A 17982-nucleotide genomic window follows, 5' to 3' on the forward strand; every position below is an offset into this window, starting at 1 on the left:
CAAGTGATGGATGTGGCTCACCAACCTAGAGGTGTGGGGATTTTTCGAAGTTATCAAAGTGATCAAAGCTCATTACAAAATGTCCACACCTGTCATTGCTTGTCATTTTTCCAACACCGCAATGTCTATGGGGTTGTGCAAGTGGTGTATAGATAAAAAACCAAGGTGTGAGCAGGGGGCTGGCTATTTTGAGGTGTTTCTGGGAAGGGAAGGCAGAAAGCAAGGATCTATAAAGCATGTGAGGCTAAAGACAGAGACAAGTTGAGAGAGTTTAGTGTGAACGGACGACCTTCTTTCATCAGCTTGTCCCCAAACTCAAGCTCTTCCATTGACACAGTGATGAGAGCTGGGAAAAGCAGGCACATAATGTTTTGTGGATCCATATCAAGAAAACATCATGTTTTAAGCTGCTGATGAATGTTTCTATGTGGCTTCTGTAGCTGCTGTAATGGTATTGTTTTTTTGGCATTGGCCTTTGTCAATTATCTATTTAGTCAGTTTTTTCTTTCTTTGTTTTCTCAACTATACTCATTAAGAACCAAACCTTAGGTAATCCTATTGGCCCTTTGTGCTTTCCCCCAAGTTTTAGAGCCAGTGCAGTTCAAAGAAGTCTCACAGAGAATCCATTCCTACAGATGTAATGAAAGCAGCCAGGTAGAAGGGAGAAAGTGACATAGAAACTGCAAAATTTTGGTATGTGCTCACACTTCCTTACACTTGGAGTTTCTTTACAGGAGCTGATATGTGTACCTGCCCTGTTGAACGTAACCAGATCTATTTGTATTAGTACTGCTGCTTACAAAGCTGTTTGCTTCCCTCTTAACAATTGATTCTTTCTAAATAAAATTGGTATGGTATAAGTTAGCAATTCAATTTTTAATTGATTTTGCTGCAAAACAAAAAAGTGGATACCGGGACTTAAAATAGCTGTTTAGTGGCAACATATCATAGCATGTGAACAAGCTACAATAATAGATAGAACCATGTTTCCCTCAGGCCATCTGCATCTATGGACAGCAATCTGCAAATTGTAATAATAGTTTCACTTGCTGCAAGTAAATATTGGATAGGGTGGTGTGAAAATACCTGATTTTTATTTTACAGGATAATAAATACAAGTGCTCAGCACTGGCACTGATGCCAAAAATGTTCCTTAGGAAAGTCTATGCTTGCTTCTGTTCCCTTGCATCTCTCAGAGGCTCAGGCTTATTCATAGGGAAAGCTGCAACCCAGTCTGATGATGCAGAGTAATTGGTTATCTCACAGTACATCCTTCTGCGTGAGAGCCCTCAGGTACAGGTGGCAGGGTGCCAGCATAAGCTGTGAATGAGAAATTAAGTGTTAAACAACATCCTGTCAGAGCATTTTCATGAATAAGGCACACAGTACATTGCTGTCATTATAGCTGACACTTTGTTCACAAAAATAGATTAACATTCTCATCAATAAATGGCTCCAAACTCTAGTTGAGGTGTAACTCACTTCAGTTTCTTTAGCGTGTCCGGCACTTCATTAAGTTAAAACAGGCAGCAGAGTCCAATGAAAAGAAATTTGATTCATTCAAGATGAAGTCAGTAGTAGTAAGCAGTGTTCACCGGTGCAGGATCTGAGCCCAGAGATCTTAGAGCATGAAGTGTAAGTTATTGTTTGGCACCAGCACCGTAGCTCCCAACGAGCCCTTTCATCAAAGTCAATTAAGAGATGCAAACACTCTGCTGTAGAGAATTGGGCTTACGTTTGCCAGATCATGATTTAGTATAGGAGTTTTAGACAAAGCAGCTGAGTCTATTGAACCACATCATCCAGGGTATAATGAAACCTACTGCCAGTGACAGTCTCTGAGTTTAAGAAAGTCAGGAAGGCTATACTAGTATAAAATAACATTTTTCTAGTTTTCAGTGATTCATCATTAAATTCAGTGGAAGACTACTGGAAAGATAAATAACCAAAGAATGCTAATGACTATATACATCAAGGCGGCTAAGAATGTCTCACTTAAAAAGAACCTCATGGCATTCATAGATGTGTCCCAGATGCACACTAATTTATTCTTTCACGTATCTTTACTTAGTAACAATAACTTGAATAGCTTTCTTAACTTATTTGGACATTTCTTGATAGGTTTAATTGGTTCTGCTTTAAAAAAGGTGGTTATTTCTTAGAATCACTCCACCTAAAATTGACAAAAAAATTCTTGTCAGCATTAAAATATATTTGAAGAGTATGCGTGCCTGTTAAACCAAAAACAAGAAGAACTGATGACAACAGACAAAGGTTTTTAACTTCACATCTTGGGAGTTGATAGCTTGTGAGTATTTTGATTGCATTAACTACAAAAGAGAACCCCCCCACACACACATACACCCTATGAGTCTTTGGTTCCCAGTAGGCCTCTTCAATTTGCAACTATAAGTAGTTTTTCATTAAAATAGTTGTCAATAGAAAATATACATTTGAGTAGTTTCAGGTTGACAGTACACATAAAATCTGAACCAAAGTCTGCCAAACTGAACTATGAATTGGGAAGTATCAGTAAATATATTTTCAGAATTATTTGTGACATTAGAAAATTGTATGATCTAGTGTCCTTGCATACATTTTATAAACAGTTATGTGATGCTGTATTACTGAATTCTGATAGTTAACACAGCTAAACACTGGGAAAAAAAATCCTGCAAGGCATTAGTCATTTCAAACCCAGGAAGGAAATTCTGTTGCCAAGGACTTGGGACTGATATTCTTCGTGTAATGAACTGGAGGGGCTGAGAAGGCTGGAATGCAAACTATGAAGATGGAAAACATTTAGTCACTCTTGGAATGATATGAATGTTTTTACAGGAAGCTTAAGTAAACACACATGCTGCTGCTTAGTACACTGCAGTTAACTTTTTTGGAGAGCAGACAAAATGCTAACAACTATGCAGACTCCAGTGAAAGGCTGTTGAGCAGCACACCCTTCAGGACTAGTTTTTAGCCAGTTATCACATAAAGCCTTAGGTAAAAAGTGAGACTATTATTCTCATGCTACTTTTTTTTTTTGTTAATAATTTTAGTAGTAAATGTTTGAATGCACTGGTGCTATATTTCTTTAAGTCAATTGGTGTCATTTTCATAGGATCAGAACTTCTTCATCCTTTTAGAGGTAGTTTGTGCTATAAAGTAGTACAGAAGAGGGAGCTGTTTCACTTTGCCCAAACAGACATTTTTTTGATTATCAATGTTAGGGGTCTTCCTCCATGTGTAGACATGATTTTGCTTAATTTTTCCTTCCTCTCCCAGAAGAGGTTTTCATTTCATGCTCCTAATGAGATATTGAGCTTTCTAGAAACCTCTTCTGTTAAGCTTATTCTTTGCACATGGCTAACATTTTCTGAAAAAAAAGCCCAAGAGCAATCACTGCAAATTCTAAATGCACTGCTGTTTTAAGAGTTGTTCTCTCTGAGGTTAAAAGCTAGTGTAAATTAAAAGTGTAAACTTCAGAGAGTTATTCTTTGCATTTGTGGCTGAGCACAGTAAGACCATTATAAAGTTATCCCTTGTAAAATAAACGAAAAAAAACCCCTCACACATTAAAAAAAAAACCCACACCAAAAAAAGCCTCTTAGTTTTGGTAAAGTACTGGAAATATCAATGGGCAGAAATTTTTTTTCCCCCAATTTAAATGGAAAAGAGTAGCTTTTGTGATCAATACTGTTTGTCTAAAGGTAGGGAGTGCGTACACAGTCGTGCTCACAGGTGGGTATAAAGCTTCTCTGTGCTATACACTGAAAATGTGTTTCCGTGTTCCAGATTTTTTAATAACATTCACAGGGTGTTGATCTACTTTATCTTTCTTTAGTTTAATTAATTCACACTAAAAAAATGGGAATATGAAAGGGGAGGTTGGGGATTTGTAGCAGTGAGTGGTGAAGCATACAATCTCACTTCTTATTCTACAGTCATGATTACATAGTCCTGACATCCTCCTAAGTTTAGGATTATTTTTAGGCCTGGTGGCGTCATTGTGCCACGTAACAGTTAGTTGGGTAGTTTTGAAAAGTTCATGTGTTACTGTTGGTACAAACTTCTATTATGAAATTATCTTGTAGTTGGAATTTAACCTTTCAAAAGCAGAAGTGCTTTTTTTCCGTACTTTTCTTTCCAACTGTTTTCCTTGTACATGAGAAGAAATCACTGGCATCTTTATCTTCCAGTTGCATTAAAAATATTCTCCAAATATTTAATCAAAATATGTTGATAAGATAATACTTGTTATATAATAAGTGTACTTATACAATAACTAAGAAAACAAACATCTGAAAGCATGGCAGTAATATTTGTATATTAACTATAAAATAAATACAAATAAAATACAAAACAGTTTTTGATGGGTTCCAGGGACAGTTTTTTTCATGTCCATTAAGGTAAAAATTGTTCACTTGGCAATGAATTTAAGGCTTCTGTTCTTAAATTGCTTTTTAAAGATAAGTACTTGTGCTGTAGTTTGCAGCCTTATAATGAAATTCATGATATCTGTGGTGGTGTGTGTATTCAGAGGTTCTCAAAAGGTAATTTTCAATATCTATATACTAATGTTAGCTATAGAGCTGATAATTTTGTACTAATGAAGAAATTTATTTGTATGACACATTGAAACTTCTTTGTTATGTGAAGATTGCTGGAAATGCTGGCTTTATATGAATACAGATAAATTTATATATAAAAATCTAATAAGGCAGGAAAAACATGCATGCATACATACACACATAAAATGCTTGCAGCTTTGGGGTCCAAAATGGCCTCTGTTTTCCAGTTTTGCAGACTGCTGTCAATTCACACTGTATGATGATTTGTTATTATAGCACTTGCAAATAGTATTGCAATATGTTTGGGACACTTTACACCAAATGCTGGTAGGACTTGCTAGTTTTCAAGCATGTACATATAGGGTAATACTGAGTGGAGCTCACTGGGAGTGCCCATGAAGATGATGAAGGCACCTTCTGTGCCTACTTAGCTGGAGTATCCATTGTGCTTGAATCAAAGTAACTGAACCCAAGTGTTCAATGCATACTTTTGTCAAAACTTTATGGCAAGGAAAAACACTGTAAATTTATTATAATAGGGATTTATTTCTTCCACTTCTGTATTAATAAGGCAACGTTTGTGATTGGAATTAAAATCTGAAATGTAAATTTACCTGACCTCTTAAATTTCTGGTACTTTTGGGTTAAGAAAAACGACAGTTCCAATAGAATTTCCCTATTTACTTTTAAATTCATTTGTTTAACAGTGTGCTGAAGAAAAAACTTGATGGTTACTTCCCTACTTAAAACCAGGTTTGTAAAAGCCTGGAATAGGTATTTCTCTCACACTGAAAGTGTGAAACAAAACCTGTTTTGAGTTAAAATACTGCATTCCGAGTGAAACAAAGCAAAGAGCTTGTTATAAGTGCGTTTTTAAAGTAATAATAAAAATACCTTGCCAAGAGGTGAAGCATGGGTAATGTATTAACTGAAAGAGGACAGAAAAATGACACTGATTGAAGGAGGCTGTGGCTGTCACTAAATAATACTTCCGAGAGAATTACTGTTAAAACTGCCTGGAAGAATTTTTTTTTCTTGAATAAAAAGCTACTCTTTAAGTCGTTAAGTAGGTGTCAGAGACATGGTGTTAGGCAAATATGTACTATACCTTTCTTCCACAATAAATCAGTACTTGTCAAAAGCATGCAGAAATCATCAGAAATTGAAATATTTATATTGGAATTTCAGTTTCCTGATTAGGATCTGTCAGAGATATTGCTGCTTTGACTGGAAATGTACTGTTTCTGTGAAAGTAAAATTCACGTAGTCATGCGAGTTGGAAAGGGTCAACAGATATTTTCTTGTCCTACCTCCTGCTGAAAGCAGGTCCAGCAACAGCACGATTTCAGGGCCTTGTCCCAATTAAGTTTTGAATATTTTGGAGGGTGGAAATCTAACAGCTGCTCTAGGACTCTGACATAATTTGACCACCCCTGTGGTTTAAAAGAGAGAACAAACCAACTTTTATCAACTTGGAATTTCTCATTTTTGTGCTTTGTGTTCGCCTTCCAGATGAGCTAGGCCTTGTTGTCTTCATACTCTTGCGTTTAGGTAGTGGTAGACAGCAGTAGGATGCCCCACTTGCCCTCCTACTCCAGGCTGAACAGGCCTTGATGTCTGAGCTTCTCTTCATGTGCCATCTGCTCCAGCCCCTCACCAGCTTGGTGGTCGTGTGGTGCACTCATTCAGATGAGTCAGCATCTCCTACTGAGGCATCTAAAGGTGACCACTGCTCCAACTATGGGCTCATAAGTGATAAAGAGAGGGGAAGCATCACTTCACTACTCCTACAGGCACTACTCCTGCTCATACAGATCCCTTTTGTCCTTTACACAAGCTAAAACTAGACATTTGGTGCACTTACAGTACACCTGGCTTTGCAGTAGTACAGTGAAGTGGAATCCCTCTTCATTTTTCTGATATTATTTTAATAGCCAGAGTTCAGGTTTTTAACAGCCAAAGGTATGACAGGAAGATGGGTGTAATTTTTCATTGTTACCAGCCTTAAAGAGGATTTTTTTGTTGTTGTTGCTCTCTTTAACTAAAGAATTATGTAAATGAGATCTCTGAAGTTAGAAGGAAAAATGAAATCTTCAGTCAAACGGTTCATTTTTAACATTCAGATAATTAGTAGGAATCAGCAAGATTGCAATAAATTGTCTCTGATATTTCCAGGGCTTCAACAGTCAATGGTGAATTTCAGTTTTCTTTCACATCTTTTTGATAACTTTAATTGTTCAAACTGTGTATATGATAAAATTCTAATCCTGAGAACGTCTTTTTCCCTTGCTGTCTTTGTAACTTGTATGCATCAGTTTCTCTGCATTTCTGAATACTTCAGCCATGTTAAGACCTCAGTACTCATCCAAGTATAACATCATCTGTACAGGAGGCACTGTACTAGACCAGATTGACTATCCTGTGTTCTTGTGTGTGTGTATACATATAATATTTTGTTTTCTAACGTAAGAATAGGTCTGTTATTTGTAATATAAGCTGTCACATCACTCATAGGAGAAGTGAGAGGTCTCAAAACCCTCCCTCCTAAACAACTGGGAGTTGTTTTTATTCCTACTGCAAAGATATCCTGGGTAGAAAAATACTGGTGAAAATTGTTTTTCTTCCACCTTGAGAACTTCTTTTTCCTATTTGTGATATCTAGTTTTTGTGTTGGTATTGCTAATGTAGGCTGTGTAAGGACAAAGCCAGCTCCAGGCATTATGTGGATGTCACGGTCTTCCCTTCTTTCCCCATAAATGCACAGTTCGATTTCAAGCTGAGATGAATGGGACTCGGAGTTTTGATCACACACATAGCATTTTTCAGAGGAGCAGTCAGACTCTTAGACCACCAGTGGCTGAAATGTCCACTATGGATTTCAAAATTATTGAAGTTTACAAGTAAATGGCAGTGTAGAAAAATAATTAACAGGCAAATTAATAATCCTCTTCACTAAAGTTCATCTTAGAAAGTACCAGGCTCAGTGAGAATATAGGAAAGCAAGATGTTCTAATAGAAATCTGCATTTCACCTAGTATATATGCACTTGACATCAGCAAGATCTCTGCTGTATTAAAAAAATCCATTTAAAAAAAATCTCTTCATTTCCTTCTCCCTTTCTACGGTATAGTTTTGTTGTTGGTAAAGCACACAGACAGAAGCAGCACCCATTTTTCCCACCCCATTGTCCATGCATTTGTGCACTGGATCTTTCTTTTGCCATTTCTATCAAGAGCAGCAGTGAAAACCTAGCTCAGATCATGTGGTGGTACATGCTTTTTCAAGCTTAGCTACTGCTTGCCTATTCAAATAGCCAGAAGCCTGGCAGAGCAGAACTGGCTTTATTTGTTGAGTCTTGTCCAGTGAAGTGAAAAGGACTGATTTTTTTTTTTTTTTTTCCAGCTGCATTTTTGCACATGTGGGGGTAGGGAATGAAATTATTTCTTTTGTCCTCTCCTTTCAGCTCATTGAGAAGCAGGCATGCATATAAAATTACTGTATCTCAGGGCTTTACCTTTAGGGACAGGAGGGGGAAAAAAGAGATTTGTAAGTTTGTCTGGAAACACTGAGGATTCTGAGAGCAGACACAAAAGTAGGAGGTAAAACACAAGAGAGGACAAAAAAACCTTTCGAATTAATATGATGACAGTTTAATTTTGTCTTCTTACAAAGAAATACCACATTTCTGAATGTATTAGAGGGGGGCAAAAAATTGATATGTTGTGTGTCCAAGATACAAGAGCTTCAAAACACAAAAGTATAGGTTTGACAAGTAGCCACAAAAAATACATAACAAATATCTGCTGACGTTTTTTCTAGGTATTAAATTATACCTGCAGTTAGTGAGAAGCTACCTTGAGGGGGCTGTGCCTCAAGGCTATTTAACTTTGGGGAGTGAATTTCAGGGATAGGGAGTGCAACGCACCTGTTTTTCTCTGCATTTAGATTATACTCAAGTGAATCAATGACTGCTGTCTTGCATGTCAATTTCCAGTGAGCTTTTGTGGGTTTTCTGGCTACATATTTTACCTAAACTGTTCTGCAGCAAGATGCTAAAGCTACAGTCTCCTTCAGTTCTCCACTTGCAACTGTCTGTGAATTTTGCTTTAAGTGGCATTAATGATTAATATAATTTGTAGTAGTCTTTACCAGTAAGTATAAGCATTACTCTTTTTGTCATTTGAAGTGTAGAGTTTGGGCTGGCTGACCGGTAACTTGGATATGGCTTCAGGATAACTCCTCCATTCCAGTCTGTTGTATGTGTAGGGAATTGTGGGTATAGAGTGGAGTGATGTAGGAAGGGAGATTTTTGGAACAGGTGCCAAATGCTGAGAATCGGTTTGTTTGCAAAACTAGTTTCTATAATCCAAGTCCTAAATAGACAGGATTAATTAATGGAGTTTCTTGAATGTATCATATTATTGTACATATCAGTATGTTCTCGATTTCTAAACTTTGTTGAAATTCCAAATGTCAAATATAAGACACAAATACGATTTAGTCAGCTAGTTTACTGAATCACCTTAAAAACAAATGCAAAGAGTTCACGGAGATTAAAAGAAGTCTAGTTTGGGAATAAATTGATTCTAAAATTCGTTACTCACTATGGTCACTCTTCCATACTACACATGCAAACTCAGAGCTGTGAAATGATGAATTCACAGAAATTTGTACAATTTTTCCTTTGACTTACAACCTATTAATCTACATTACGCTCTTAGGAAAAAAAGATCTGTAACACTTCTAATTCAAATTAGAAAGGATTTGAGGGGCCTACATAGACATGGATGACATTATAAGAGCTTCCAACTTGCATACAAAACACCACCAACAGCTTTGTTCAAATACATGTAAACTGTATAGTCATGTGAGAACTACACATGCAATAGAATTTGTATGTTACTTTGAAACTTTCAACCTAGTGAGGAATGAGGACCTCTGAGATAAACCTGGAGTGGTCTACCCTACAGTCTCTTTCATGCAGTTTTTTCTTCCAAACTCTATACTTAGCTGACCTAATTTAAATAGGATTAAAAGTGTTCATCTGCTGTATAAACTGTTGTGAATGGAAAAGTAGGGCTGGGGAGAAGCTATGAAAGCTGAAAATTGTTAATGAATGCAGAAAAGCTGATTCTCATAATAGGATAACTTTCACTTGACTGGAAAGCATGGAGGCAACAACTGCCTACTGGACATGGAGCCAATAGGCACAGAAATTTGTGTGTCTAACAGCTTAGTCAATGTTTGAGTAGTATTTTACTCCTCAGTATGAGAGTAAAGGCTAGCTGTCTTTAAGTAAGGATGGCAAAATCTGCCTTTCAATCTATTTGGTATGAGAATGAGATGGCAAGATGTGGCCACCTCCAGTCCATGAAAATGTGCATGTTGTATAAAACATTATAATTTATTGTCTTGATGGTTAGCATACCATTGCTCCATATTTTCACAATTTATCAATGCATGTATTAAAAGAATTTACATTTTAAAAAAATTCAAGTCCTTATTTTTTGAGATGGAAGAACTCAAACAGTTGAAACAGTGAAGAGAAAGCTGACAGTTCTTTAAGAGTTGTGTAATTTGTGTTTCCTGAATGCTTAGCACAATATTAATAATGCTTATAACTATGAAATAGTTGGTTCTTAGGTGCTTGAGTTCTGTGCAAAATGCAAAATAGACTTAATTAGGCTCACAGAGCAAAAAGTCATTCAGGCAAAGATGCATATCCTGTTTTATGATGACAGTTTTGAGGTTCTATGTTATTTTCATACATCTTTAGATATTATTTTGTTCTAAATTTTTTTATACTGAAACACATTATTTCTGGCTACCCCAAAGTATTAAGGTATTCTCTAACACTTTTAAATTGTGTTCAAAACTAGATACTGTATTCATCATAAATAGCTAATTATTTGGCAATAACATCCTCGACTTCAAAAAGCATAATCTGGTACTGCAAAGTATACTGTAATAAGTGCCACTTTCAATGAATAGACGTTTTAAATGGTTTCCAGAGATCTTTCACAAACAGTGTATTTTATATTCCCTTTTGGTATTAAGTGTCTCATCTGCTTTAAACTTCAGTACAAATGATCTTATTTACACAAAGACTTCATCTGTTGAGTCACATTGATTTGCAGCTTGGTAGTATTAATCAGATGAGGTCTGGAGAAAGTTTTGTAAAGTAAGAAAACCTGCACAAAGTTTTTGTTAAATATTTTTGGAGAAAAGTGGGTGAAATAAATATTTGACATTCAGTTTTAAACTGCATATGCAGAAAAGTTGATTTCATAGTGAACAAAAAAAATGTAGAATATTTAAAAAATACTATGTAGCTTTATACTGCTTATAAAATTGTGCATCAAAATAAAGTCTGTTACTTGCATTGTTTCAGAAGTACCAAGAATACTCAGCAATCAGAAGCAAAATTAATTAAAAATTGTTCTGTCCACTGTTGCATTGCATTTGCCTTTTTGTGAAAAAGTACTCAGGTATTTATTTTTCCTTACCTTTAGAACCAACATATATCACAATAGGTCCACCCACCTGTGAGATTTTGGTGAACTGCACTTTGACTGAAAAAGACTGTATCTACAGCTTCAAACTTGACCAAAATGGTTGCCGCATTTGTCAGTGCAAAACTAGTGAGTATGCAGAAATATGATAGCTTCTATCTTTTATATCAAGCTATATGTGAAAATGGTAGTATGCTGGTTTATTGCCATTCATAATGTTGATTATATCTTGTGTTAGTATGCATGTGCGTTATAGTTGTTCATCTTTAAAGGATAGATCCCTGATTTTTGACATTTCTTGTCATTTCTCTATACGTGTAAATAATTTAAGAGGATCTATATATGTGCACTTTAAAACTCCCATTGCTAAAAAGCCTATTTCCAACTTAGCTTTTTTTTCCTCAAGGCAGGCTTTGAGGACAAAAGTTTGAAAATTATATGCCGTGGAGTGGGGCTTGTATATATACAAACATTATCTATATATAATTTTATAAAATATCATAGAACCATAGAATGGTAGGGGTTGGAAAGGACCTATGAAGATCATCTAGTCCAACCCCCCTGCTCAAGCAGGTCCACCTAGACCAGGTCACATATTCATATATTTATAACATATATTAAGAAAAGGTCCTGTTAGGATTTGTGCAGGGTTAAACATCTATTTCTTGCCCAAAGAAAGTGACTGCCTTGTGAAAACTTTGTATCAGTGAAGTAGCAAATATGTCTTTTCTCTGTGTGTTTCCATAAGAATTCAATGTTTACAAATGAAAAGTAAAGCAAGGTCAGGTTAATTGTTAGAATTGCTTAACAAACAACACCTGTGAAGTAGTAGTCTCAGCTGCAGAACTCATCTCTGGCTGCCACCCCAGCCTAGGAGTGGCTTTAAATACTCTTTATTTTTTCTGTAGTCCTGCAGTGTCCTTGTAGCCTCTGGGGCTTTCACAACTGAAGCATTACTCCATCTCCTTTTTATTTCAATCCACTCATTCTCAGTCACTTTCTAAATCAATAAAACTATTTTAGGGGTCCCCACTAGAAACAGTCAAAATAAAACTCTTAATTTTTACAATTGGATTCGGTTTGCTTAAGGAACAAGGTTTGCTTAAGGTTTGCCCTGGCTTTTTAAACTTTTTTTTTTCTTGGGAAAGGGACAGCTTTTAATTTCCATAAGCAAAGGACAGGGTATTTTAATAACAAGGAAACATATGTCAAGCAATAGTGTAATTATGGTAATACAAAAATGATATCTTTGATTACAAGATCTATTTGTGGCAAGTGCTACTTTCCATAGATTACAGCCAAGCATGCATTGCATACATGCCTTATTTAGTTCTTTCTAATAAAAAAAGTTTTAACATTTGATTTTCCTCCTTTTTTTTTTCCTACTCTTGTTAAATTGATTTGGGACTTTGACATAAACAAGAAGATCAACGTACTCAGCAGATTTCATCATCTATGCAGTCATTCCCTCAAGTTTGGTGCTCAGGAGACTCATCTCTCCAGAGGATCATTTCTTTTTTCCCAGATTAACAGATTACACGTGTACACATACTACATCCCAGAAAGTCTTTGTTTTTCCTTGGAGTGTTTCTGATTAAATAGTGCTTAAAAACCTTTTCAAGGGAACTTTTCTTTTGCCACATTTACTTGAAATTATTTTGATTTTGCAGTAACAAACTTAATAGTATTTTTTGTCAGTCATCTCTTTTTCAGTAACTTGAATTTTCAGTATTTCCAAATTTTCAAGTTATTTTCAATAACTTGAATTGTAGATAGCTTAATAATTTCCTTAGTCATTGGGAGAGGGGAAGCCTTTATTTTCTAAAGTAGTGAAGAAAAATAGTAGCTTGGAAGTCTTCATCACTTGCTGGCTATCAATCAAAGTGACAGAAATACAGTTTTTCTGTCAAGTATTGTCTCTTGCTTGCAAGGCTCTGCACAAATGAATGTGAGCCCTGAGAAGAAAGGAGTTTTAGGTCAAATATGTTGAAAACTTACTGCTGTAGTTCTTACTTCCTCTAGTTTTGAGATCCTACGTACTTTCATGTCCAAACCAGTTTAGTTGCATCTCGGCTTTCTAAGAATGTTAAGAATGTGTATTATCTTAAGCCTATGCTCATGGACTTTTGGAAACATCACTATCTTTATATTGAACCCACTTGTTTCTTGGTGGTCTAAGATGCTCAACTTGAATTGGATTTAAAGTGCCTGTGTAAAGGATGCCCATATGTCCCCCATTACAGAATCACAGAATTGTAGGGGTTGAAAGGGACATCTGGAAATCATCTAATTCACCTAGATCATTGTTTGAAATCTTCATATCTTTATCTCTTTCCAATAAAGTTTCCTTTTTTATTAATTTTCTTTTTAGATAGCTCTGCTGTTTTATTTTATATTTTCATGCTGTTCATGATTCATTATACTTCAGTCTATTTCAGACAAAATAAAAGCAAAAATGATAAAGTGGAAGAACGTGAAGCTATAAATTGTTCCTCAATATTACCTTCATTTACATTCCTGTAACTAGAAATCAGTACAACAACTTTATTGAAATAGTCCTTTAAGTATGATACCATGAATCTTGCCTGGTGCTTTATTGTAATTTAGTTTCAGGTTTCAGCTTGACTGAAGCCAACCACAGAATAAGAAGGAAGGAAGGAGCAAACTGTAACACTTCTATAATAGAGTTTTAATTGAAGTACTTTACTCAGTCCTTTATCTCTCTGTCTTTGCAGTGAACACAAAAATGTGCTGTAACAACACATAGTAAATGCATAGATTCTATAAAGTAAAATATTTATTTTCTTTTTTTTTTTATAAAGTAAAAGCAGAGGTAGACCACAGTTGTAAGAGAAGGGAGGAAAACACCAGCCATGAGAAAAAAAGGGAACACTAATAGATATGGGGGGAAACTTCCAATGAGTAGAGATGGAACCAGAAGTGACAAGGGAGTAGGAGTGATCACACTGACAAGGAGCACATAGAAACCAAAGCAGCACTACACAAGGATAAAACAAAACATGTATAATCCAGGATAAACTAAAAAAACTGCTGCAAAATCTTAAGAATAAAACTAAAACAGTAGGAAAAACATGGATTGTGTTACTGTAAACAAAAAGATACACGAGCAAGAAACAAACAGAAAAAAGTAAATAAGTAAAACATTGTTTCTTGTAGGCTGTAGTAATTGCCATTCAGTTTGGAGTGTCTAGGCCTTTGCTTTCATAGTGAGATCTGGAGTGGATTAAAAGATTTAGGAGGAGGAGTCCATTGAGGGAATGAAACAAGACCAGTGGTTGGCTATTTGTGGGGCAGGACTCCTGTTGCTCCAAAGACTAACAGGCACATTGAGTAATGCCTGCTGATTGCAGTAACATAGGGTTTTAAAATCTGATAGTTGCTGCTGAACAATAAATCATTCTTCAGTAAGAGTCTGCAGTGAGTGCCACTAATTTATCTAGTCTTCTCTATTCTCTATATTACGTTCATTGAATGAAAAAGCCTTTAAAATCTCTCCTGAGACTTAGACTATAGTGTTTTACCCCAAATGACTTGAAAGTGGCCTACTGTTTGGGGTATGACTGTGACCATGTATGACTGTAGTATTTTTTTGTCCTTTCAAATATTACTGAAATTGAATGAAAATAGAACATCACTGCCAATGTTAAAAATTGCTTGCTTCATTTAGAAGGCTTACCTTTGCAGTTACAAGAGGCAACTGTCATGCAATTTCATCAAGTCCTGACTGCTTATGGAGAGATGCAATTGTAGAAGGCTAAGATGAGTCATTTTTCCTGCACATCGTTGTGCATCATCATCTACTTTGTGTCATGCTCTCTTTTGTCTGTCTAAGCAAACCATAAAATTGCTAGTCAAAAACTGTAAATATTGGTATATTACATGTTTGCACAGTTCTCTAGACATAAAACCACTCCTTTCCTCCAAACACATTCTATAGAGATGCAGAAATATTTATGGAAGAGTGTGGTTACTTTTTCCTTAAATTAGAAGAAAATATTTTCTACCATAGCATTAAAGAGAAGGTACTGTCATTCACTCTATCCTAGCAGACATCTGCAGTATGGATTTCAATACTCTGGCAAGTCACACCATCTCCCGTTATAGCTGAGGAAGTGGAGTGAAATTCCAACACAGAGTTGGCTCTGTGGAAGTTCATTTACTTGTGTAGGCTTCCAAAAGTAGAATTGGAAGGTTTTAGAAAAATTAATTAGGTGCATCTACAAGCTGTCTCCATATAGCAGGAGTTAAAAGTGTGAAGAAAAGTATGGAATGAAGGTAGGAAAATGCTTAAGAAAAGCTTTGCAGGCACTATAAATGGGAGAAAATATCTCAACTCCTCTTTTCTGTGTCTTAACCATTCAGTTATGAGTTTGGGATTTGTTCTCTTAACCTTTTACTCTTCCCAGCCAGAATTTGAGTATTTAATTCCTGTCTTCCTGTAAATAATCCATCCTCGGGGATGTGTTTTGAACATTTCAAAACTTCCTCACTGTTAATTCAAATAAGTATATTTTCCGTATATTTTGATATCAAAGTGGAACAAATAATCACACACTCTAATCATACAAAATGTACACTTCAGGCAATAAAAAATTCCTGGAAATAATAAAGTAAAATATAACTATATAACACTTTTGTATTTTAGCAACAATTACCTAATTTTGTTACCTTTATTTAGTAACAAATTCTAAGGAAAAAAAAGTATAAAAACAAAGCCTATGTAGCCTCCCTTAGTGCAAGGAGAGAGTACCTTGGGTTTTTGAATCACCTTGTAGATCTGGCAGAAGAAAAGATATATTATCTACCTTCAGTGATGTGAAAGAGAATAGCTATTATATGTTTGACGGCAGTTAGTGAAATACAGCCATGGAAAATTGAGGACAAAGCATGTTTCTTAAAAATTTAAGACTTAGGGGGAAAAATCATTTTCTAAATAGAACAGAAGTATTAACTCTTAAGTATGTATGTGGAAGACTGTGGAAGCGCTCACTGAAGAGAGTGGAATTATGATGAATTACTCATGCTCAACAAATAATATCTGTCTTCTTACCAAAATAAAAGTCTGGCAGGGATATCTGAAGATCACAGTGATAGATTGGTTTTAGTAATGCTTACAATATATCTATTGCAATAAGAAGCAGATAAGAACTTCACTTGACTTGTGGGGAAAAACGGAAAAAAGAAACCCAATGTGCTGCTGTGTTGAAGGTTTGTGGAAGCTTGATCATTTTCCAGTAATCCCACCTTTGAGATACCATTGCTGCAAATTCATTTTCATCAAATCATCTTTTGTATGTGAATCCTAGAGTTACTTAGACCAAGTATCCAAGCAGGTGACTTGCCTCAATGGACTCATGAAATTACTTTTTTTTTAAACAGGGTTTTTTAGCATCACAGTGCCCAGTCCCTTCATTTTTATCCAGCTATTGTGAATTGTGAGTTAATTCTAACAAAAGGAGGGAGGGTTAGTGTGGATCTGTGGAGGCAATATATCCAGAGAATTCCAGTTACTGATAAGTAACCTAGTTTTCTCCTTCATAAATTTGCCTCCCCAGATCCCCACCCCTGAAGATTAACCAGCAGTAGCAATCCACACCGAGAGGACGGCTGAGGAGTGCTTAATTATAAAGGTACTGTGAAACAGTTCTCCTGATATGATCTAGCCTCAGCATCAAGAAAATAATGATGGTAAAGGTATGTAGCTAGCTTTGTGTAGCCATGCTACAAATCTTTAAAGAAATGGACACCACCCAAAGCAAGTTGAAATACTGACATAATTCTTGTCAAGTATTTATTCTCTGGCAGTTTTCTAATCTGTGAATTAGTGGATTGAAAATGGAAAGTATTTCAATGGGCTGTGTACCTCTAGAATGCATTTTCAAAAGTTTTTAGACTGAGAAGATGTGTTTTAGTCTTTGCTGTACAATTATCAATGTGTCCAAACGTAAATTAATAAACTAGAGAAAAAGAAATATCCCAGTTAAAGAGCTTAGAGCTTTTTAGATACCATATGTATGCTAGGAGGAGGATATTGAGAAATCCTTTTTTGAATACGAGTTAGCTGGAATTAAAGTCGGGCTATTAAAAGTTCAAACAGAAGACCTTTATAGACCTAAACCTGAAATTCCTGAAATTTACTTTGATTTACTTTTTAGTTTGATTTTTGAGCAGTGGTTTATAACACTCCAAATACAGAGGTGGGGATCTGAGCACTCCAAAATCAGGAATAAATCATGCATCTGGTAGTTTTAATTTAGGCCAAAGAATTGGGATTTCTTCTGAGATATGTTGCCTCTGAAATAGCATATCTGAGAAGGAGACGTTGCGTTGTATCTGAAATACCTGACTGCCGAGTAAATCCTCACGAAAGTGAAGACTGCCAACATTGCATATCCTGGAACAGAATTTTATCATTGTCTTGTTTGCAGGGTGGGTCCTGCACTACAGTAGGTCACATCAGTATATTAACTGCTCTTATATGCTGATTTTTGTGCCTACCTTTCTCTCCTTGAACAATCAGTGACTGTCTTACGGAAGTCCGACAACCTCTTAAAACAAGAGTTGACATTAGTGTTGAGGAGAAGATACTTATGGAAAAGAGGTTTAAAACACCAGGTAGTTTGTATGCAATGTGCTGTGTAGAGCCTCATGTATCTCTTTGTTCTTAAGACAAATGAGAGTCTTGTATTTTTCAGAGTCTTGTCCTGTCTCCGATATCCCAAATGTTCCCCTGAAACTGTATCATGCTCTTCTAAAACTCTAATATTTGTCATTATAGTTTGAGTGTATGAAACTCTTTGAGAGTGGGTGAAGAGAGGAGGAGAAAGAAACTACTATATTCTAAATGAGTTTATGGGCTAAAAACTCTGGTGCCAATATTTGTC

The 17982-nt window shown here is 35.8% G+C and overlaps 1 protein-coding gene across 4 annotated transcripts in view; it reads left to right on the forward strand.

Annotated features, from left to right (window-relative positions):
* The window catches only part of CRIM1 (cysteine rich transmembrane BMP regulator 1), a 195591-nt gene that overhangs the window by 141045 nt on the left and 36564 nt on the right, over window positions 1-17982 (forward strand). For 3 of the 4 annotated variants that reach the window (XM_061991131.1, XM_061991133.1, XM_061991134.1), the window contains one exon: window positions 11078-11206. The exons of the other annotated variant lie outside the window; for it this stretch is intronic. In XM_061991131.1, coding sequence (XP_061847115.1) covers window positions 11078-11206 — 129 coding nt within the window. The remainder of the gene's footprint in view (window positions 1-11077; window positions 11207-17982) is intronic. 4 annotated transcript variants of the gene reach the window in all.

This window comes from Colius striatus, chromosome 2 (assembly GCF_028858725.1).
Source record: "Colius striatus isolate bColStr4 chromosome 2, bColStr4.1.hap1, whole genome shotgun sequence".
In the NCBI taxonomy this organism is placed as follows: Eukaryota; Metazoa; Chordata; class Aves; order Coliiformes; family Coliidae; genus Colius; species Colius striatus.